The sequence below is a fragment of the Aspergillus welwitschiae genome (genome assembly GCF_003344945.1).
Source record: "Aspergillus welwitschiae strain CBS 139.54b unplaced genomic scaffold BDQ94scaffold_26, whole genome shotgun sequence".
In the NCBI taxonomy this organism is placed as follows: domain Eukaryota; kingdom Fungi; phylum Ascomycota; class Eurotiomycetes; order Eurotiales; family Aspergillaceae; genus Aspergillus; species Aspergillus welwitschiae.
The window spans coordinates 99732-122153 of record NW_020798720.1 but is presented as its reverse complement, the minus strand read 5'-3'; the positions used below and the strand labels follow the sequence as shown (position 1 = coordinate 122153).

General features: G+C 49.7%; 5 protein-coding genes across 5 annotated transcripts; 3 read left to right on the top strand and 2 right to left on the bottom strand.

The window, feature by feature from the left end:
* Positions 1-100: 100 nt before the first annotated feature.
* Positions 101-2471, bottom strand: BDQ94DRAFT_147824 (nucleobase:cation symporter-2 family protein). Its single transcript, XM_026767083.1, has 3 exons — positions 1953-2471; positions 1737-1903; positions 101-1691 (listed from the first exon to the last, which is right to left on the bottom strand). The coding sequence occupies exons 1-3, from the start codon at positions 2042-2044 to the stop codon at positions 202-204; spliced, it is 1749 nt and encodes a 582-aa protein (XP_026623992.1). The 5' UTR covers positions 2045-2471; the 3' UTR covers positions 101-201.
* A 4304-nt stretch (positions 2472-6775) lies between these two features.
* Positions 6776-8989, top strand: BDQ94DRAFT_147820 (stearoyl-CoA 9-desaturase sdeA). Its single transcript, XM_026767082.1, has 2 exons — positions 6776-7512; positions 7577-8989. The coding sequence occupies exons 1-2, from the start codon at positions 7272-7274 to the stop codon at positions 8704-8706; spliced, it is 1371 nt and encodes a 456-aa protein (XP_026623991.1). The 5' UTR covers positions 6776-7271; the 3' UTR covers positions 8707-8989.
* BDQ94DRAFT_147819 (M3 family metallopeptidase) lies at positions 8990-12019 on the top strand. Its single transcript, XM_026767081.1, has 3 exons — positions 8990-10938; positions 10986-11626; positions 11681-12019. The coding sequence occupies exons 1-3, from the start codon at positions 9622-9624 to the stop codon at positions 11871-11873; spliced, it is 2151 nt and encodes a 716-aa protein (XP_026623990.1). The 5' UTR covers positions 8990-9621; the 3' UTR covers positions 11874-12019.
* A 6872-nt stretch (positions 12020-18891) lies between these two features.
* Positions 18892-20501, top strand: BDQ94DRAFT_63760 (uncharacterized protein). The gene is made up of 2 exons (XM_026776227.1): positions 18892-19677; positions 19749-20501. The coding sequence occupies exons 1-2, from the start codon at positions 19069-19071 to the stop codon at positions 20262-20264; spliced, it is 1125 nt and encodes a 374-aa protein (XP_026623989.1). The 5' UTR covers positions 18892-19068; the 3' UTR covers positions 20265-20501.
* Positions 20455-22166, bottom strand: BDQ94DRAFT_180683 (uncharacterized protein; the record flags this gene model as incomplete). Its single annotated transcript, XM_026773690.1, has 1 exon — positions 20455-22166. The coding sequence occupies exon 1, from the start codon at positions 21475-21477 to the stop codon at positions 20455-20457; it is 1023 nt and encodes a 340-aa protein (XP_026623988.1). The 5' UTR covers positions 21478-22166.
* Positions 22167-22422: the final 256 nt, after the last annotated feature.

Below are 22422 nucleotides of genomic sequence, written 5' to 3'. Positions count from 1 at the left end.
CGGACGAAGTAGAGTCTCGGGACTCATGAATTACCTCAGATAGATGGAGGAAGTATTCTTTACTACTCGACCCTTCGCTACGGGTTTACTATGAAAATGCTTCGAAATTCAATGTATTGTATTAATTCATGTGACCATCTAGGCCAGGGTATCCAAATATAATCGCATCGCCAAATCAAATCAAACAGAATAGAAAACAGATTAAACACTCGAGGGCTCGCCCTTCGTATACTGCGTGCTCTCCCTCGATGTCATCACCTCCTCGCTTCGTCGGTAAACACCCCGTGCCTCCAGGATAGCCGCTTCCTCCTCTGGGTCCTCCGGAAGGATCAGGTTGAGGATTAGCCCGATTAGAGCGGTAATGGCGAACCCGTTCTCCATCACGAGATCAATAGCATCGAGCAATCCTGTCAAGCCACGGTTGTTGCCGCTGTAGGTAAAGACGTAGTCGAACCAGTCGGATACCAAGGTGGCTCCCATGCCGACTGCAAACGAAGCAGTCAGGATGAATCGGTTGCGACGCGTGAATGGCACATTGGTGATAATGCGGACACCAGAAATAGCCACCGATGAGAAAAGGAACGTTGTCATACCACCAAGAACACTACTGGGAATGGCAACCAGTGCAGCGGCAAACTTGGCGAAAATCCCCATGATGATGAGGAAGAAGCAGCAGCAGTAACCAGCCGTGCGGTTGGCGCACTTGGTCAGCGCGATGACACCGTTGTTCTGGGCAAATACCGACATCGGCGTCATGGTCATGAGGCCAGCCAGTACACTAGTGAGACCGTTGCCCAGAACACCGCCCTGAATGCGCGAGTCGAAAGTGGGCCCTTCAACTTCGACCTGAGATACATCGCACGTGGCGGTAATGTCACCGATCGATTCCATCATGACCACAATGTACACTGCCAGCAGTGGAAGGATCATGGGCGGGTAGATGGTCAACGGGAAAGTCTTCACCCAGATAAAGGAGGCCACCGGCGCAGCGTCAATTCCCGATCGATCAAAGTATCCGCAGGCAGCCGCCACAATACATCCTATCAACAATCCCACCACGACCGAGCATGATCGCATGATAGGCGCTCCAAACCGCTCACAGAGAATGATCGAGACATACACCAGAAATCCGAGACCGATAAACTCCGCACTTCCCCAAGGCAGAGCATGCGGTGCGTCCGCGCTAGGGCACAAAGCACCGTTGCCAGGATTCTCAGAGCAGGTTCCCGAACCGCCTGCCCAGTCCTGGAAAGCGGACTCGATAAGACTGGCTCCGATCAAGAGAACAGTAGGACCAGTGACGAGTGGGGGGAAGACGCGTCTCAGGATTTTAGGGCTCATGAAGGAAAGTCCAATCTCGAGCAGCGCACACAAACACGAAGTCCCCAGCAGGGCGCCATAGCCCTTGGGGCAGGGCAGCTTGGTTCCATCCTCGGCGGTCGGGCAGTATCCACTAGAGTACATTTGTTCGAAGCCACCAGTAGCGACAGTGATTGTGGCGAAGGAAATTCCCACGACTGAAGTCAAGCCGGTACCAATGTAGTATTTCGTTCCGTAGATGTGGAAGCGGAACATCTGAATGGCGGACAAGATACCGGAAGCGATGAGAGATGTTGAGACGAGGTATTGGTAGTCTTCTGTCCCGAAGTTGGCACCAGATGTGCCTCCGATCAGGATAGGAGGTGAAATAACTGACGGGTCAGCGCTAGTCAGGTTTCAGAGAGGACTGAACTTACTTCCACCCAGCATCGCCAATGCATGTTGCAGTCCAAGCAGCAGAGCTAATACAATGGGTACCTTGTCTTCGAGCCCGAAGAATGGTGCAGAACTTCGTTTCTTTGTGATGAAGGGGATGTTCGGAGTGAACAAATAGGCATAATCATAGTCTCCAATGAGACCCTCTCTACGAAGTATTAGCACATCGACTGGTGTAACGAGCTTCCATGACCAACCTTGTGGTGAAGGTTTTGACAAAGCGGCGACCTACGTCACCCCAAGTCCGCTTAGGCCGGTAGTCCGGGCCTATCTGGTCAGGACCGTCCATTATGTGAGGCAGTCTTAGGTGTAAAGGATGTTGATGTAGAAGTATAGATGACACTCGATGAGTTGCGGACAGATGGAAGATATCTCGATGATGAAAGTCGGGCCCAGATGAAGTAGTCCGAGTGGAGTGAGGGGTCGGTTCCTAGCAATGACTAGTTGGATCTGGGGAATAGACTAGAACCATTCCAAACATCGACGGACAAGGTGTCTATATACACGCAGCATCCTCCGTGAGCTCGAAGATGAATCGGGATGAATGAAGCTCGGACCGGCGTGGATGATACAGCTATCAGTGGCGAAGATGATGGATGAATCAATCGAATAATGGTAGGCAGCGGTTATCTCTCGCGACGGCGTGGCAGACACGCGAGCTAATTTCCAAGCGAGCTGCAACCTGCTGCAGACCGGGGCAGCGCTAGCGATGACTGGTTCGTCTGGCGATTACGCTGCTCTCATTCAGGCTTCCACTGTGGGCCCTCCGATAAGAACGGACGGCTGACACGGTGCCCTCATGTAACGTCCCCGGCCGCTTATCAGTCCCCAGATCGGGTTCCGCCGAAATCCATCTCTTGCATTCCCCCCCTGATAGCCGGTGGCCGATGGGTCTTGCACTGACGAACCCGATGAGACCGGAGTAGAACTCATCCAGTTCGTGGGAGGACGCGGGGGGGAAGTGATCGAACTGATATAAGCTAAAGCCAGACATGCATAAGGGGAGAATCGAAGGGCCGAAGGCCCGACGATGCTTCTTTCGCCGGGTTGCAGTCCGGGGAAACACCAGCCCCAATGCGGCAATCCATTAGTCATAGAATCAATCAGGCCCAACTTTATCGTAACCTTTGACTGCTGCCCGTGACTAACAGCGTAGCAGCAGTCAATATTGCCCATGTACTCCGTAGTTCTGTGAAAAGCATCACCTACTATACAGGTAGAGCTGAGTTGAAGTATGAGCTTGAGTTCTCTGATTCACGGTCATGAGGCGGTATGAAAGTCAACAGCCTTCCGATCTGTCTCCCTGGTAAAAGTTAGGAGTGAGAATTGTAGGATCCGTGTTCGCTTTCAAGAGCATATGAAATTGAATCTTTCACTTCACTTTAGGTCCTGCGTGATCCCATAATAAATATCTTTCTATGTGTGCAACTCTACTATCGCTGTCAAGATGTACTGATTTGTTTTGACTAATAGCTCTTAGTCGTAGTATGTGACGCTGACTGCGATGATTGTAGCTAATGACTATATATGAAGGCTTCCAACCGTCTCCTAGACTCTTCTAGGACAAGCCACGATGCACTGAATGTACGCTATAGAACTAGCTTGATAGTCCATAGTAGCTAGGATAATGGCATTCTTTGACACATTAGACTCCACTATCGGTCGAGCAAGTCCATGCCCGTTGCTATAAATTAATCTGACGCTTTCGCTCAAGGCTGTCAAATGTCACATCCCTTATTCCTTTTGAAAGTTCTGGTGTCATGTTACTGAACAGTTTGTAGCGGCTTAGTTTTACCCCAGGCTTTGTCGATATACTATAGTGTATATATATATATATATATATATATTTGAAGTTATTGTGATCTTCCCCTGGTTCTACCTTTGAACAATGTTTCCTTCATTTTATTTTCCCCTCCTTCCTCGAAGCGATTGATTGCTTTGATAACCCTACCCATACAATTTGCCACATTGAATATATACCATACAAAGATTTTAAATCTATTGAGTTACCTCACTATATCAACCCAATGTTATCCTGGATATCTCTTCTGAATGTTGACGGTCAACAAGATTATCTCGATTCGTCTTTGTAAGCCATACGTAGATGCGAAATAAACTAGCGGTCGATAAATGATGTCTACAGATCTGGTGCTATCACAGTGAAATGACAGGGCATTCAAAGAATTGAACGAGTTTGAACGGTTATGCCTTTTCCACAAATGTCATTCTCCCACCCGCTAAGGCAGTGTTCATGATATAGATGTAGATGAACGTCGTGCATATGTATTATCTGAATCTTCAATCGCATATCTCTAGAATATATATAAATGGAAGTATATGATTGACACAAATCCCCAAGACATGAGCCACAACAGACAGTCTTACCCATACACTTTTCCAGGTGCCGAACAGGAAATTGAATTCAACCTGCTACAGCTTACTCTCCAGCAGGGACAGAGACCAGAGACTTATAGCCCATCCACCAGACATAATCCTCGATGTCTAGTCACACCCCCCAGGCATAAAAACAAAACTATAAACAATGCTCTCCTACATGAATCACATCTGAACATAACCCCGAGGTGTACGGAAATACCCACACTCCGCAACTATCGCGCGCAACCTTAAATAGCCTATTTTCAGTGACAAATACCTCCACTAACACCCTTACTATAACCCGGAATCACTATTCTCCGTTTCTCGGAACCTTACTCTCCGACACGATCCTCGATCGGCACGAGGCTGAGCACTGTCTAGCCGTGGGGAAAAGGCAAGGGCTAGAGCTACTAGTGGAGCCGGTCCGTCAGTCCGAACCACGAATTCCGTTGCCACTGCGAACCTCGGATCGGCAAGGGCCGGAAGGAGGGAGGCTTTTGATGTTACCTGGCGGGTGATTTCGGAGGGAGGTATGTAGAGGTAGTGTGGTGAGTAATGGCGTTGGATAATAACTAGGTGGTGTATATTTTGATGATGTTTGGGATTTGTCATGTGGATGTGAGGAGCTGTATATCCTTTTAATTAATGATGTTGTTTTCAATTGTGTAAGCGCAGGTAGAGATGCGATGGTGGTCCAATATCTTCTAGAGTTCTGCGATGCAATGCTAGACTACTAATGCTGTGTTCGATTATTGGCGCAATAGCTGCACTATTGAACTGCCCGTAAAATTATAGTGCAGGCACTGTAGTAGATACTGAGCAATTGCTGTTGGGATTGATACATATGGGTGGAAGAAGTAGCATCAAGATTATTGGAAACAGTATTGGGTCGTAATGCGCCCGTTTATGATCGCGTTGCTTTACCTGGAGAGTGCTAGGTACTATCGGTACTAGGAGGTCATATAATTTAAGAAGGAACAATACTAGCAACACTCAAATGTACTGTAAGCAGTAGACACAGCGTTCTGTGATCGAAGTATTAGTACTAGTACCAAGTTGTATATTTACTACTGAATCATTAGTGCCGTCTTCTGCAAGATACTATCCTATATTCATTTGGCGCGTCGAGCAACCAGTGGTCGAAATGTACTGGACATGCACTGCAACTGTAGTGTCCCCCTGAGTATGATTAGCATGATTGAAATATGCCACCGGTGGTGAGAGGATTGTTTGGTGAGGGGATTGATTCTAGCAGTTATAAGCTGATGAAATTCATTGATAAACATCTACAATATTTGGAATATTCTTGCATACTAGTAGATAGATCGAACACGAGTACACCCACATCAATTGGAGAGTGTGTGACTTTCAATAGTTAAGTTGATCCCTCATGTGAAGGCAACCCCATACGTAATGGCGCTGCTCCAACAAGCTGAGATTAGATGTAATTCCTTCACCGTTCTGGGAATATACCTCGGTCTATCCATACTCCGGACCTAGTGAAGCGCAACGGATCTACAGCCAAGTCTGAAAAAGCAACAGCCAAAGTTCACGCAATGCGCTGTTTAACATATTGGACAAATCAGATACTTTCCCAATAATTGATGATTTCATTGGCGGTTAATGAAGGATGTTTTCGAATATGGCTCAAACCAGAGGTGCCATATGGTCCGGGCGAGACCTGTCCCAACCAGATGAAAGTGGCACGACGTGTTCAACGGAGTTGTCATGGCCCCCGGTCCATAATTTAGATTCAATGCTACTGGGGCCATCTGATAACGTGGGGGTCCAGTGAGATTGATCCCTTGTCTGGGGAATGATTTCAAGACTTGCGGTGTGTGGGACGCCCTTGCTTGGATGGGTTGGCATGTCCCAACCAAGCTTGGATCATGTGGTTGCCTGAGGCGATAAGAGTCAATGGGAGGAATGTAACATGTGTCACGTGGTGCACAGTTGTAGAAAGTGTTGGGGGGTGAATGCATGCCTGAATCATGTGGCGACGATCATCAGGTTTTCTTTCTACGGACTATTCAGGTGAGCATCAACGGAGCACCCGGAAACAATTTGTGCCGAGGAGCTTGCGGCTCGCAGTCATGCCAAAACGGAATTTGGTGTTTCAAACTCGGCCGGTGGCAATAATGTCCACTCATAGGGCTGCCCTGTGCGGAAAAGTCTGATCTGAGTGGACCAATGACTGATCCAAGGCATGCTGATTATAGCACTAGAATGCGTTAGTGTGGCCACAGCATAAGCAATGACACCAATGTTTCAATTTCTCCAGAATTAGGCCTCAACTCTGGAAGAGATGGGGACTATTGCTCGAGTCGCAAGCTAGATAGATGGAGTGGTGCTACTCCGAGCAGGCGATACTTTGATGCGGAAAAGGAAACCGTCCCGCAATCCCAATCGGGATGGATAGCCACAGTCAAGCCACCCGAGCAATGACACCAGCCACACAGAGCGATCAAGGGGCAAAAAACGTTGGGGATTCAACGAATGGTTGAACTGTTCTGATTGGTGGTCCGCTCCCGACCTTACCCAAAGCGGCAGCTTCTGGCCGAGCAGCGCCATCGAATCAGAGGGAGCCCAACAAGCTTAGTTGGAGGAACAGGCGGCGCTGTATGGTTGGAGATACTCCGGCCATTTGCCATCGCGGATACACTCTGCCATCCGGACACCTTCCAGACATGCCTGGATAACACTGTAGTAGTAGTTCCCTTCCTCACGCTCCCTTTCTTGTGTCTGTTGAACCGTCGGCCACTTTGGGACCTCGGGATCTCATGATTACTTCACTGATCTACCAGTGAACTTGCCGTCAGGCCACCCTTCTTAACTTATTCCATGCGGGTGTCCTCATAGTCGCATCATTATCATTGATTGTCCGCCTTGCTTTTCCCCAACCATCATCCGCCGGTGGACCCTGGTAGAGTTCAACTGCCTCCGAATTTTCCCTCCTTCACTGGCTCAGATCTGCCGCTTACTTCTTCGGCCTTTCGATTGCATTCCCCACCCTTTTTCTCCGTCTCTTTTTTATCGCTCGCCTCTGGCTCTTCTCTTTAAACCCACCCTCTCCCGCACGCATCCTTCTCCTCATCCGAACCATACTGCAGGGGTCGACAATACACACGAAGGACATCACCATGTCTGCAAAGCCAGCAGACGCCTCCCGGCCTCGCGCCGCTGACCCTAAGAAGGTCCACATTGCTGATACTGTCATGACACGCGGCAACTGGTACAAGCATGTCAACTGGCTGAACGTCTTCCTCATCATCGGTATCCCCGTGTACGGCTGTGTTCAGGCCTTCTGGGTGCCCTTGCAGGTCAAGACTGCTATCTGGGCCGTTATCTATTACTTCTTCACTGGTCTGGGTATCACCGCAGGTTGGTTTGCCCTATTGGAAAGTAACATACTTCAAGACAACATGCTGATAAAATTTGCTTTCAGGATACCATCGTCTCTGGGCTCACTGCTCTTACTCTGCTCGTCTTCCTCTCCGTATCTGGCTCGCCGCTGTTGGTGGTGGTGCCGTCGAAGGTTCCATCCGCTGGTGGGCGCGTGATCACCGGGCTCACCACCGTTATACCGATACCGACAAGGACCCCTACTCCGTCCGCAAGGGTCTGCTCTACTCCCACCTGGGATGGATGGTCATGAAGCAGAACCCCAAGCGTATTGGCCGCACCGATATCTCCGATCTCAACGAAGACCCTGTTGTTGTCTGGCAGCACCGCAACTACCTTAAGGTCGTCTTCACCATGGGCCTGATTGTTCCCATGCTTGTCTCCGGTCTTGGCTGGGGTGACTGGTGGGGTGGTTTCGTTTACGCCGGTATCCTGCGTATCTTCTTCGTTCAGCAGGCTACCTTCTGTGTCAACTCTCTGGCCCACTGGCTCGGTGACCAGCCTTTCGACGACCGCAACTCTCCCCGTGACCACGTCATCACTGCTCTTGTCACTCTCGGCGAGGGATACCACAACTTCCACCACGAGTTCCCCTCTGACTACCGCAACGCTATCGAGTGGCACCAGTACGACCCGACCAAGTGGAGCATCTGGGCCTGGAAGCAGCTTGGTCTCGCCTACGACCTGAAGAAGTTCCGTGCCAACGAGATCGAGAAGGGTCGTGTCCAGCAGCTCCAGAAGAAGCTTGATCAGAAGCGTGCTCGTCTCGATTGGGGTACTCCTCTCGACCAGCTTCCCGTTATGGAATGGGACGACTATGTCGAGCAGGCTAAGAACGGCCGTGGTCTCGTTGCTATTGCTGGTGTTGTCCACGACGTGACCGACTTCATCAAGGACCACCCCGGTGGCAAGGCCATGATCAACTCCGGCATCGGCAAGGACGCTACTGCCATGTTCAACGGTGGTGTGTACTACCACTCCAACGCCGCCCACAACCTTCTCTCTACCATGCGTGTGGGTGTGATCCGCGGTGGTTGTGAGGTTGAGATCTGGAAGCGGGCTCAGAAGGAGGGCGCCGGCTATGTTCGCGACGATGCCGGCCAGCGGGTGATCCGGGCCGGTGAGCAGGTCACCAAGATCCCTGAGCCCATCCCCACTGCCGATGCTGCGTAAGCGGCGTATTGTCCATGACCTTTCGCCTTTTATTCTGATGTACCATTTGCGAATACGCTGTGTTTCCCACTCCGACGATCCTTCGTCTTTAATTTAGCACCCGGGGCGTTCATTCTTTAGTGTGTATGGCGTTATTTGGAGTTGGCCTACTTTTCATGTCGACGGAGCGAGTTTTTGAGTCGACACGGGTTTACCTATTCCATGTGAAAAAAGCGACGAGATGTGACGAGGGACCTTGATTGTTGAAATCCTGCATAGAATCCAGATATCCAAAGTGTGATACATGTTTATGAGCAGTTGCCTTCAGTAGATTTCTAGCTCTCGTAGCTACGGCATAGATCTGTAGAAGTGGATATCATAGAGAGCTGGACCCGGCAGACGTAGAGTGGATCCGGTTGTCAAAGAGCCATAGCTTCGTCATGAGAAAATGATGGATAAGGTAGAAGAATCGTGAACCAAACAGGAAGTGTGGAGTCTGACGAACTAAGATGAAAGGGAAGATGGGGGGAAGATGGTGGTGGAAGAGAGAAAACACATGATCGGCCGGACTGCTGGGTCCGCCGGGACCAGCTCAGCTGCACTTCTGCATCATCAACAGCTTCGCCGAGAGTCCACTGTCGAGCCACGTATTGCTCCGCTTCTTCCATTGCAGTAGCTTGCTTGCCACCCCGCCTTTCACCACCTTCTGCCCCTCCTACCGTCACCATTCGCTCCCCTCTCCATCGCACCTTTTATCTGCCCGCCTTCCTCGTCCTTCTCGTGGGCGTTCTTCTCGTCACCGTGGCTCCCCCGCTTCGCCTTTCCACTCCCGCCTTCAGACTTTCCACGGTCTTGGGCCATTTCCGCGGCTCTCGACTTCCTTCAACCTCCCACTCAGCTTTGACAAACCTTCGCAAATCCCTCACAACCGCCAGCATGGCCCCCGAACACCTCCGCCGCCCTCCTCAGGCTCCCCCCGTCTTCACCGCAACCGCTCAGTCCATTGTCGATGACGCCAAGCGGCTCATTGAGGCCTCCCGCAAAGTTCAGGATGACGTCGTGGCTACTGTCAAGCCCGAATCAGCGACATTCAACGCTGTCCTGAAGCCCTTGGCACAGGATGAGAACATTATGTCTCTCGAATCACACATTCTCGGCTTCTACCAGGCTGTGTCGACCCAACAAGAGCTGCGGGATGCGTCGTCCAAGGCGGAGGAGCTGATGGATGAGTTCTTCATTGAGGCTGCCATGCGCGAGGATGTGTACAAGCTTGTTGATGCCGTCCTCAAGAAGAACGAGTCTCTCGACCCCGAATCTCGCCGTCTGTTGGAGAAGGAACACAAGGATTTCATCCGCAATGGCTTGGGTCTCCCGGCTGGTCCCAAGCGTGACCGGTTCAAGGAGATCAAGAAGCGTCTCAGTCAGATCAGCATTGAGTTCCAGAAGAACTTGAACGAGGAGAACGAAGGAATCTGGTTCACCCGCGAAGAGCTCGACGGTGTCCCCGAGGATGTCCTGGCTGGGTTGAAGAAGGGTGAGGGTGAGCACGAGGGCAAGCTCTGGCTGACCTTCAAGTACCCCGACCTCTTCCCGACCATGAAGTACGCCAAGAACCCCGAGACCCGTAAGCAGGTCATGATCCAGAATGAGAACAAGTGCAACCAGAACGTGCCTCTTTTCCGAGAGGCCATTATCCTGCGTGATGAGGCTGCTCGTCTGCTCGGTTATCCCAACCACGCGGCATTCCGCATTGAGGACAAGATGGCCAAGACCCCGGAGACAGTCAACACCTTCCTGGGTGATCTGCGGTCCCGTCTGACGGCCGGTGGACAGAAGGAGATCAAGAGCCTGCTCGAGTTCAAGAAGGCCGACCTGGAGTCCCGTGGAGAGAAGTTCGATGGCCACTACTACCTGTGGGATCACAGATTCTATGATCGCCTTATGTTGGAGAAGGACTACTCTCTGGACCAGCAGCTCATTGCCGAATACTTCCCTCTTCAGACCACCATCGAGGGCATGCTGAAGATCTTCGAGGAGCTTTTCGGTCTCGTGTTTGTGGAGATCACTGGTGAGGACCGGGAGAAGGTGGCTCCCACCGGTAAGGGCAGCGACATTGTCTGGCATGAGGATGTCCAGATCTTCAGCGTCTGGAACGATGAGGGTGAGGGCAGCGGCTTCGTCGGCTACCTGTACTTGGATCTCTTCCCCCGGACCGGCAAGTACGGCCACGCGGCCAACTTCAACCTGCAGCCGGTATGCATCCCACAGCGCAAACAATTAATCATTACTGACAACTACAGGGTTTCATCGACGCGGAGGGCAACCGCCGCTACCCAGCCACTGCACTGGTGTGCAACTTTACCAAGCCGACCCCCAAGAAGCCCAGCTTGCTCAAGCACGATGAAGTCGTGACTCTCTTCCACGAGCTCGGCCACGGTATCCACGACTTGGTCGCCAAGACAATCTACTCCCGTTTCCACGGCACCAACACCGTCCGGGACTTCGTCGAAGCACCTAGCCAGATGCTCGAGAACTGGTGCTGGACCCCATCCCAGCTCAAGTCCCTCAGCAAGCACTACTCCACGCTGTCTCCTGACTACCTCGCCGCCTGGAAGGAGCAAGCAGGCAGCCAGGAAGCCCCCTCTGAGCAGATCCCTGACTCTGTGATCGAGAACCTCATCCGCACCAAGCACGTCAACGATGCCCTCTTCAACCTTCGCCAGTTGCACTTTGGTATCTTCGACATGACCGTCCACCAGCCCGAGAGCCACGAGAAGATCAAGGAGCTTCCAATCTCGGCTACATACAATTACCTGCGCAAGCAGATCACACAGATGGAGGGCCCAGAGAGCCTGGGCTTGGGCGAGGAATGGGGGCACGGTGAAGCCACCTTTGGTCATTTGATTGGTGGCTATGATGCTGGTTATTATGGTTACCTGAGGTATGGTACCCCACCTTCTTCATCGTCTTTCACATACTAATACTGTCATAACAGCTCCCAAGTGTACTCGACCGACATGTTCTACACCGTCTTCAAGGATGACCCCATGAACCCTACAGCTGGCCGTCGCTACCGGTACAAGGTGCTCGAGAAGGGAGGTAGCCAGGATGAGATGACCACGTTGACGGAGTTCCTTGGCCGTGAGCCCAAGACCGATGCTTTCTACAAGGATATGGGATTGGCTTAGATTTGGGAGGAATGATGAAATCCGGTGGACTTGGATAACATAGTTATAGGAAAACAGTTGTAGATGATAATGTTGGAGATAGTCATCGGCTATTATCCGAATAAACCTGAATATATACAAGCGATTCTCAACCAATTAGTGACAACTGTTTAAACAAGTATCCCTTTCATAATGAAGCAAAATCACTGCAAGACCAAGTAGTACTCTGGATCTGATGTATATCACCCCCGCCGAACCATTCATCGGCAGTTAATCTTCCAACATCCACCATCCCACCACCCGATGCTTAGTCCCAAGCACACATGGTATCGAAAATTCATACGTCTGTCTGGCCATTCGATGATATCTCCCAATTCCCCATCGATCCTCCTCCGCAGCAGCACCCAGTGCAACATGACTGCCAGCAATAAGACAAGTAACCAAACACCAGCCGACTGTCACAGCAATCCGTTCGGAGTTCAACAAGATCTCTTCTTCTGTGCAGCTTATTTAAATTATATAAGTTAAAATGAACGCCCCAAGAATCCTCCACACAGAGCCTTGTTTTGTTGTCGGTATGCAACAAACAAAGACCCCAGGGCGTAAGAGGAGCCGTGACTAGTATCAGTAACAACCAAGTATAAAGTAGACGATGATAACGATATGCCACATCAAAAAGTCTTCCTATTATTCAGAGATTGGATAAGAGCATCGTAAGACGGAAATGTAGGTAGGTATGACGGGAGGCATGTACTTATTGTTCTCACCAAAATTCCATGTCTTGGATATCTTTCCAGAAATGATAAATTGTATGTTCCTCGCAAGTCAAATCGAACCCCAACCACGCAGAGGTGAGAGACGTCTCTATCATTATATATGAAACGGGAGCAAAAACTTCATATCCATCTTGATCTTCTCAAGAAGGGGGTATCAGGAAGCGAATTCGAGTGATATACTGGCGACGTTGTTTTCCTTCTCGCTGATTTTGTACGGACTCGGCATCACTAAAGAGCTAGGAGGCGAACTGGTCAGCTCTTCCACATTGACCAGTCTTCTCCGTATGCGTCGTATATAGAGATAGACGAGAGACACCATTGAGTCCATGCAGTATGCACCTCCACAACGAGATTGTACTGGAAAGATGTTCTTCATATTCCCAGTCATCAAGGCGTTGGTGCTCATTTAGATGGTAGTATTCTTCCTTCCTTCATTATTTGTATATCGAAGACAAGTGAATGGACTTATAATTTAGTATCACTTAAATGAAAATGAGGCTAGTGATCACCAGTCATGACAGTTCTGGCTGTCTTTGGGTAGCTTTCGGCTGTTATTTCTGTAGGCCTCTAGAAGCTGATTAGCTTCCAATCTCCACACATTGGAAAGTTGCATCAGTTCACTTCTTCTGTAGAGAGCAGTGGTAGCAGTTTCGACAGAAAGCTTTTGTGTGTGGTAGTAAGACTGGAAATTCTTTCGAAAATTATATATTTCGAGTGTCTGAGAGGTGTAGGTGATTGGATGCTTTGCTTTCTCGATTGCCGCCTCTGTCTCCTTCAAGGTATCAAGGGAGTGTGTTGTCAGAGATGGCACGATGGCGCCAAGCCTAGAAGCCATGGCTCACCCGGGTTAATGAGTAGATGTTGATGTTGATACTGATGCTTGATGTCGAGGTATCTCTTCGGCTGTAATTGGACGCTCCCTTCTTCATGAACCACCCAGGAGGGATAACTGGCTAGCTCTCTGCTGTGTCTCGCCCGCATACGAAAGGGTAAAAGGGAGTTGATCGACGATAGGAAATGGTGGTAGTGTTCATCAAGAACATTACACATCATATCCATCTCTGGTGTATACAGACAACGCATTTCGAGTGCCTGCTAACTGTCGGAGACTCGCCCCCGTCTCAACCTCGTCAGCTTTCCACACGCCCGTAGATTCAAGGGAGCAACATCACCAACGCCAAACAAGGCAGGGTTCGTTCTTGGAGCTCACGAATCTGATAGTATGACTTGGATCAGTAATTCGGACCATGATCCTCTCAATTCCCCACTGTCCCTGTGTCCTGGTAGGTGTAGTATATGTGTATATGTCGCACTACCAATCGGACGCTATCCTGCCCCGGTGATTCTTTCTTGCATCATCTGGGGTGTACTCGTATGCAAAGGAAGCCTTCGTCAGCAGCATATTCAGACTGGGGAATAGCCCATCGTGCTCACTAGCTTTGGGTTCCGGGTGGGGAATGTCTAAGCGCGCCGATTCTGCATCGCTGGTGGATGGAGCAAGGGACCAGGAACCTGGACAGCATTTCCTGTACATAGACTTCTCATACTCAGTAGGACCACAGTGCGGAGGGGGCTCGCTGGGTTCATTGGGTGTTGCGCCATTTTCGTCAATGCTGTATATTCCGGAGAACCAGGCCACAATCATGGATGCTGACTGCTGTGTATCCGACGAGGATTAGCTCTGGGATAGTCGGCCAAGCAACGCAGCATACGATGCTCAAGGCTTGTATTTTCTGCCAAATTGGATTCAAATTAGGGAGATATCCGCTGTATGATTCATATCATCCAGCCTAGCCAGTCAAGAAAGGTAGAGTCAAATGCACAAGCCACTGACATCTGGCTGAATGTTAAACCGTCCGGACTTCAAAAGGGTTTTCGTCATCCTCGAATTAGTGAGATGCTCAATTTCTGCACACACACACACCACCGCCTTCAGAAGGCTTGCCATCCGTCTTGATAGATGGTTGTGTCGTATGCAGAATGGTACACTATATGTACATCCGTGTGTGTCAGAGTCTTTATTTTTCAGCATGCAGTTTTTCGCAATAGTGCTCATGTGGAGGAGAGTCGAAAGACGTGGTGACGGGTCAAACAGGGAGTTCTAGATACTCGTAATGCTCAATACCCCCACAATCACTTGTACTCCAGCTCCTGGTGTCAAGCCTTGGGGTAATAGATAGCAACTGACTTTGGACAACCAACCGGAGGTATGTTGTTAGGATAACAACGGAGGAAGCATGAAAGCTGTCGGGGAGCCGATCTCAGAGACCAGAGCCGCACCCATTGCATAATGTCTCTGAAACTTCAGGGCAACAAAGCATACGGGAGTCGAAGGATACAAGATGCTCGCCTCTGCCATCACGATAGTCGTCCGTCTCCATTCCTTCCTATGTTGAATTTATTTTCTATGCTGACGCTCTTCTGACTAGGCCATTGCACATGCAGACGCACACCCACACCCAAACTCAGAAAACTCTAGATTGCAGCGGGGTGTATGGCGCTGCAAATCGCATGTCGATACTGCGTCAGCTGTTGAATGGAATGGAACGAAATCACGATCCACACGCTCTTAGACTTGTCTCTGATGTCCTGTCTGCGCCGTGATAAGAATGTCCTAGAAATGAAATGACTGGGCCATATTGATACAATAGTGGCGAAATAGCGATGAGCTTGCACTGTCGCAAAAACAAATGCCATAGCGAATCCATAAGCTCCTCGAAGCCTGAGGCGCAGTCAGGACGACTTGAGCTCCTTTTCCTCAATAAGACATTATGTGTTTGTGCAAGACTAGCTTATTGTATAGTCAAAATATTGTGTGGAAGTGATCCGCAGCGTCAGAGATGCTAAATCACATCGATGCATGAATTATATATCATAGCCACTATGGATTGGGGAAGGTTGTCGAAGGGGTTTGGGCGCCGACAGAACTATGGGAAGTCGAGGCGACATGTCGGGATCTGGAGCTCTGATACAGAAGCATTGTTCGAGGCGAAAAGCGCCCTATGGTGGTGCAGGGGTCTCTCCATGAGGCCAGAGCATCGTGCGAAATGCTTAAGGATAGCTAGGGCTCATTGCGTGACGAGAATGGACGAAAGAAGGCATATGAAAGCGATGCTGGAGGAAGGAGTGGATGATCTGAGTGGTAGCAAAGAAGGGGCTTGCAGTAGGAGAGACATTTGTAATATGGCTCCTTCTAGTTGTGATGTTCGGGACAGACATGTCAGGGAGCTTCTCAACGACTGTACTCATTTGTCATGCGATCAATGCAAAATTTTGACTTCCAGAACCTGTATCTTTCACTACCCAGGACAGCCTTTCATCCTAGTCCATCGCATCTCCGTTGGTAGCCATTCAATTTATATATGGTTTGACATGTTTCAGATTGCCCTGGAGCTCCCCACTCTATCCACCAAGATTTAGCTCTTCGATCTCTGTCTTGTGGTTCGTCCCATCATGTTATTTACTCAGGAACTCTCTTTGGCTGACCCACGACGCCCCCAAGCCGAAAGGATTGTAGATGGATCGGCTCGTTAAGCAATTCTTGTCATATAAGAACTAATGCCCCTATTTCTGCCAAAATAGTCAAATAGCTCCACCCTCGGCCAAGTAAGGTTGTGTATATCCGTCAATGAATTCAGTTGGGGCAGTGGACCAGACTTCCCTGCTTGGAAAGGTTGTTCAGTTGTGCTTCGATCCAATGTCTTTGCTTCGAAGCTGTTGTAGCCTTTACTGTAGGCATTGTTGCAGCTTGATCTGTGCAACTTGCACCTCTACCTTCGGAGGAGTTGGACATCCAAACCCTTGGGAAAGGTATTGGTTGGGTAGTTTGACCACATAGAGAACTGTTAGAGAGGACAAAGGAAGCACAGACGAGCAGGAAGCATAATGACCACGAGCTTGGAAGTGTGTCAGTCTCGCTACCACACACATCTCTTATCACCCTGGATGCTTAGCATTGCTGGATCTTGCGTGTTTGTAATCCCTTAGCTCGATATGACTTGACTGCTAGCCACTTCTGCTTTAGTTGGCCGGCATCTGGGGTATTGATGGTATAAATGCACAGCGTTATTCAAGATTGTGATCAACCAGCTTCTTTCGGGTTTTGTTGTGCTGAATTCCGAGGAGACCAATTGTCAGGATTCTCAGTCCGACATATCTCTTATTGGGAGCGAAAGAGTATATACTTTTAATATATATTGATAGGAGCATAACGAACGCCCTAGGGTCTTTGAAGCTGTTGTGAATGTTCTAGCCGGATATATAACGGGAAGGAGGGCTGAGATTGCAGATCTTGGCCCGCTCAACCTGGCTTGCTTAAGACTTTAGCGTTCTCGCAGCGCAGCCCTTTGGGACTTGACTCGCTATCTGTTTAGCCCGCCATCATCGGTCAACTCATCATCAGATTCAATATACTAACAATTGCAAACAGAAAGATCCAAAACGACCAACTCAGGGACAGCGCGATGTGCCACAACTTCGCCTCCCCACGCAGCACAAACCATATGTCCATCGAAGGTCAGTTTGCCTGGTCAAAGCACCGGCATGGCTCTTTTCAGTCATCTTCAGTCTGCATGGTGGGAAATATTCCATTGATGAGACGGTGTCGAGACGGCTGATGCAGCGACATGCCAGGCACAGCGGTTGAGTTGAAGCCGAAGAACCTTGTATTGGGCAGATCATAGCGGATAGTTTTTGCGGATCACCATGACACCTGACTCCGTCCATAAAGACACACTTCCATCGATATAGGAATATGTGGCTTTCTATTCTGCTATCCTTCGTGCCGTTGAAGCGGGACAATGCGATGCGTATTATATAGACTGTTTCTATAAGGTTGAGGGGGCAAAAGCCCCCTCTCTTCCTTGATGAGGATATATATATTAGAGACTTTGATCAGACTGTGTTTGCTGCTGATGAAAGAAAGACTGGATGGGCAGCAGGCCCAAGGCCCTTTATATAGGTGTGGGTGGGGTCTTGAGCTACCAGTCCGTGGGGGGGTGTTTCCTGCATACAGCAGGGTATTTCCATGAGGGATTGGGACTTTCCACGCCTCTAAAGACCTTGCTGGTCTGCTAATGATAGTAGATTGGGTGGGATATTCCGATAGTACTTCGCGGAAGTTTCCTTCGGTGTAGTGGAAATTGCTGGTAGGTCGGGGGATCTCGACACCTAGTTATATGAAGCTTGAGCCGATTGCGCCATCATTTGATGAAGCAATTTTATGGACGTATTCACAAGCCAAATTTAGTACTGTCCATTTATCCACTTAACCTATGATTAACCGTAGTCGCTATGATATACAGTGCGACATGTTTTGTAAAGGCTAATGCCTTCGTATATAATGTTATAGGAAAAATATACAAGTGAACCACAATTACGAATCACCTGTGAAGAGTTACAAGGAAGATCACCAATTCTACTTCCACTACCTTTCTATTCAGAATATTTATCTCTTAGATAAGATAAAACCTTGTCCTCCAAAACTTGCCAGGTAGTATAAATACGACCAAACTCAGTGCCGAAAGCCTAGATAATCAAGATAAAGTGAACCACCGGGAAGGAAGAGCGGAGCACCCACCCTCAATGGATGGATCAACCACCACTTCAAATCTAACGTCAACTCCAGGATACCCAGACAATCTAAGCACAATCAATCCCATATATTGTTTCTTTCTCTCTCAATTTATTCTTCATTTCCATCTCTTCAAAGAAAAATAATACAACCACAATAAAAATGCCCCGAACATGACCCCTCGCCCACCACCATCCCAGCAACACATATCCATCCCACTTCATAACCACCCAGAACGCGTGACGCGTGAACCCATCCACCAAATTACCCCTACCCAACACCAACGATGAACCACCTAGACCTACCCCCTTTATCGACTCAGGATCCTCGTACGTGCATCTTTAAATCTGTTCTCTCCCAAGACAAGTTAGAACTAACTACTCACCCAGATCGCGTAATCTCCTTCCCAGCCTCGCAGTCCCTGCACGCGTCCACCGCGTTTCCGGATGCTGCCTCAGGCAGAAATGCCATCCCGACGGGGCTTGTCGCGCTGGATGAGGCGATCTCCGCACCAGTAACGTTGTCGTCGTCGACGACAAATGAGCGAATACGTGAGTCTGGTGAGGATGAAGTAGAACGGCTAAAAGGCTTGCCTGTTGGACATGTTACGGAGGTGTTTGGGCCACCGGGGGCGGGGAAGACTATGTTGGGGTGAGTCTATTTCGCTATTCTTATCTAACGGTGTAGTTTGAGTGGAGTAAGTGGGAAGTATTAAATTATGTGGTGCTGATGAATGGTAATTAGGTTGAATGCTGCTGCTGGGGCGCTGGGGAGAGGGGAGGGAGTTGTTTGGATAGGTAGGTTTGTCTTTGCTTTTGCTTCAGTTCTTCTAGGTGTGTGGGGTATGAGTTGACGGTTGTTCTTTGGGATGATTGAAGATACGGCATCGCCGCTTCCTAGGCCTCGACTGCGCAAATTACTCGAGTTGCAGTCTCCTGCATCGTCATCATCTCCCAGTTCTCTGACGGAAAATCTGACGTATATTCGTGCCCCCACACTTCCTCACCTCCTCTCTCTCTTCCATCATCCGCCTGCTTCTTTTCCACCCCCAAACACAACTCTCCTTGTCATTGATTCTGTCTCTGCCCCATTTACTCCTTACTTTCCTAACCCCAGTGATATCAACCAACCGCAGCAAGCGCAGAGGGATGTCCAGAAGTGGCTCACGGCGCGGAAGTGGAATGTTATAAGCGACCTTGCTGCTCAGTTGACGAAGTTCGCGAGCAGGGCGAATCTGGCAGCCTTGGTTATCAACCAGACGCATACCCGGATTCGGGGACAGGTGAGGGCAACACTGTCTCCCATATTGAGTGGAAGAGGGTGGGAATCGTGCGTTCGTGCTCGGGTTGGTGTTTATGGTGATCTAGGGTATGGTGTGGATGGCGGACGCGTGAGAGTTGCGGAGGTTATGAAGAGGGATGGGAGGCTTGTCACTGTTAGGGACGTTACAAGCGTAGTGCCTTTTCGGGTTGCAAATGTGAGTTCCGCTTTGAGATTCTTTAGTGTGCTTCTTCCGCTTGGCTATAGGTGTGTTGACTTGTTGATTAGGATGGATTGTATGCTGTTGAGATGGGGCTCGAAAATAATGAAGAGGAAGGCGTCGCTGTACAAGTCAGGGGGAAGCAAGCACAGGATGAAGAAACGCTTGAACAGGAGGAGCCATTGGAGGAGGAACCGGTGGAGGAGGAAGAGCCAGAGCTTGAGGATTACCAAGCACAAGAGGAGCCTGCAGAGGGAGACCCTGCACAAGAAGAGCCCGCGCAAGAAGGGCCAGCGCAAGGAAAGCCTGACCAAGAAGAGCCTGCACAGGAAGAGCCCGCAAAAGAAGAGCCTGCACAAAAGGACCTTGCGCAAGGAGTGTTGGTGCGTGAAGAGCCTCTGCACAATGGGCACGCACAGGAGCACATAGAGAAGGTGCAGACTCAGGAGATTCAAGCACACAACGAGCAAGCACAAGATGTCCGCTCCGACTTGGCTCAAGATACTGCAAGCCAGCGAAAGCGAAAGGCAGAGGAGATTGCGGACAGCCAGGATGAGGAAGATTCGGAAGCGGAGTTTGAATAGGTCAAAGGTGACGAGGCTTGGATGACTAGCAGAGGATCGAAGCATCACCTGTTTCAAAGTAGAGTCCTATGTATACCCATTGTTTGGATAGGATGCAGTGCATATGGTATTATAAATCCAGCCCATCTCACCAGCACCAACGCTATGAATGAGCATGTGGAATGATGTTGTCAAGGAAGAGTTATGAGTGTCAGCAGTGATCGTCATTTGGCCGCTGAACCCAATTTGAAAGCTCCCTCATTGTCACGATTTTTCCGGTGTCGAGGTTGATATTTCTGTGTGTCCCATTCGCGTACCCCGTGGCTGGCACACAAAACGGTGTGCGGCTGGATACACTCTCTCCAGCAGAGGCTAGGCTCCGGTCAGGAGCACCGGTAGTTTCTCGGTCCAAAGAATAGAGATTAATGTCCCGATCGATCGAGATTGGCCGACGATTCTGTACCACGGCGACGAGCCGGCCCAGAACAGCAAATTCGAGCTTCAGTTTGATACTGTATATCGCTCCTTTTAGCGTGATCTGCACGGCATAGAAGCTGGCGTACTCAAGACCCAGCAAAATGAGGTCCATGACCAGCATAGCGATGTTAATCCAGATCAACTGATACATGATTTTTTGGTTCTCCCGGACAAGACATATCCGGAGCATCAGCACAGTCTCCCACATATACAGTCCAGACAGAACAATCTCCTGGATGGTAAAGCCGGTCATCTGAACCTTTTCCATAATATTGTATCCGATCACCCAGGCCGGCTGTTCTTCGCCGACAGCATTGGATCCGTATGTGAGGACTGTCGTGGGTACATGTAGAAGGAATACATTCGCAATAATCATATACAGCACTCGCTGTAGGATGCGCTCATCGCAAATGACGAGGTGAAGTCGTGAGTACAGCACGACCGCCTGGCCCGTGACCATGACCCACCAGCCGATACTGAGTATAGTGACAGAGAGATTCGAAGGGGCTTGCGTAAAAAACTTCATGATAAACCCCAATGTGTATGGCAGCACGCCTGCGCAGCCCGATAACAGCAAACTCCAAAAATATAGGCCCTTCCACCGTCGAAAGGTTGATAGGACCATGACAACTAGCTCAGCCACATTGTAACAGGCAATAGCCATAAAGAACAACAAAGTGGCTTTGAAGGCACCACCACTGCTTGCGAGCTCGCCGCTGATGCCATCCAGCGGGTCTTTCGTAGATGAAACGGACATAGTAATAGATAGATGCGAAGCCAGGGAAACACAGAATGGGCATTCCGTGTGCACGAGCCGGGTATCGATTGCGCCAGCGTCACAGGCTGTATTTAAAGCCAACCGAAGTGAAGACCACAACGCCAATGGCAACTTGAACGAATTGCAAGATTCACACGCTCAGCCCCTCAACTGATTGAATTATGTCGTCTTAGGCAGTTTGCCGTCTCTGAGTATCCGCGCCATCAATGTCGGTTCATGTGGTCAGAGAAACCATCCACATGTTTTCAGCCTTGGAACAAACGAGTCGCAACCATCGAGCTCACAGTAGCGTCAGGCATCAACAGATATCCCAAGAGAGGAAAGGTAATCAAATTGGGGTCTGCACAACACACCGCATCCGGGGTCCTGACGTGGTACAACTATCCAGAGTAGTCGATAAAGTCCGGGCCACCTCTGACAGAGTTTCATCTAATGTCCTAGCGCCGTCAGATCTGGGGAAGTGGGAGGATGCGAAGCTAATTATGAGTGGAGGGGTTCGGGGTATGGTGGCAGATCAAGCTTGGGCCACGGCGAGGGAGGACGATGGTTAGAATATCAACTCAGGGACGAGCGGACGATGTTGTGAGGAAGCCTTGTCCGATCGGCAGGCTGGATGACAGGTAAAATCGCCATTGTTGAGTCCCCGCTTGGGCTTGCTGGTCTTAGTCATTGCTTTTGCTGCGGAGAAATTGGTGGAAGGAATTGGCGTTGGCGATCACTAGTCAAGATGGCTGGCGCTGATGGACGTGTGACTGATGCAGTGACCCGCCCACTGACAATCAAAAGGTCCAACGCCGGCATCGCTTCTGTGTAAACACCCAGGTTTTCCCCCGAGCTAGATTGGTCATTGCTATTCGGCAGGAAATTTCAAAAGGACGGACTGACTACGACGTTACAATGGGGGCTCTATGGGTCCAGTCCATC

What these genes read in the sequence shown, in the direction of transcription:
- BDQ94DRAFT_147819 (XM_026767081.1), top strand. Translation starts at nt 9,622, where the DNA reads ATGGCCCCCGAACACCTCCGCCGCCCTCCTCAGGCTCCCCCCGTCTTC. An exon ending in CCAACTTCAACCTGCAGCCG is followed by an intron (nt 10,939 to 10,985) that starts GTATGCATCCCA and finishes TGACAACTACAG; the next exon opens with GGTTTCATCGACGCGGAGGG. An exon ending in GGTTATTATGGTTACCTGAG is followed by an intron (nt 11,627 to 11,680) that starts GTATGGTACCCC and finishes CTGTCATAACAG; the next exon opens with CTCCCAAGTGTACTCGACCG.
- BDQ94DRAFT_147824 (XM_026767083.1), bottom strand. Translation starts at nt 2,044, where the DNA reads ATGGACGGTCCTGACCAGATAGGCCCGGACTACCGGCCTAAGCGGACT. An exon ending in GTCAAAACCTTCACCACAAG is followed by an intron (nt 1,904 to 1,952) that starts GTTGGTCATGGA and finishes AATACTTCGTAG; the next exon opens with AGAGGGTCTCATTGGAGACT. An exon ending in ATTGGCGATGCTGGGTGGAA is followed by an intron (nt 1,692 to 1,736) that starts GTAAGTTCAGTC and finishes CTGACCCGTCAG; the next exon opens with TTATTTCACCTCCTATCCTG.
- BDQ94DRAFT_63760 (XM_026776227.1), top strand. Translation starts at nt 19,069, where the DNA reads ATGATTGAAGATACGGCATCGCCGCTTCCTAGGCCTCGACTGCGCAAA. An exon ending in TGCCTTTTCGGGTTGCAAAT is followed by an intron (nt 19,678 to 19,748) that starts GTGAGTTCCGCT and finishes CTTGTTGATTAG; the next exon opens with GATGGATTGTATGCTGTTGA.
- BDQ94DRAFT_147820 (XM_026767082.1), top strand. Translation starts at nt 7,272, where the DNA reads ATGTCTGCAAAGCCAGCAGACGCCTCCCGGCCTCGCGCCGCTGACCCT. An exon ending in TGGTCTGGGTATCACCGCAG is followed by an intron (nt 7,513 to 7,576) that starts GTTGGTTTGCCC and finishes ATTTGCTTTCAG; the next exon opens with GATACCATCGTCTCTGGGCT.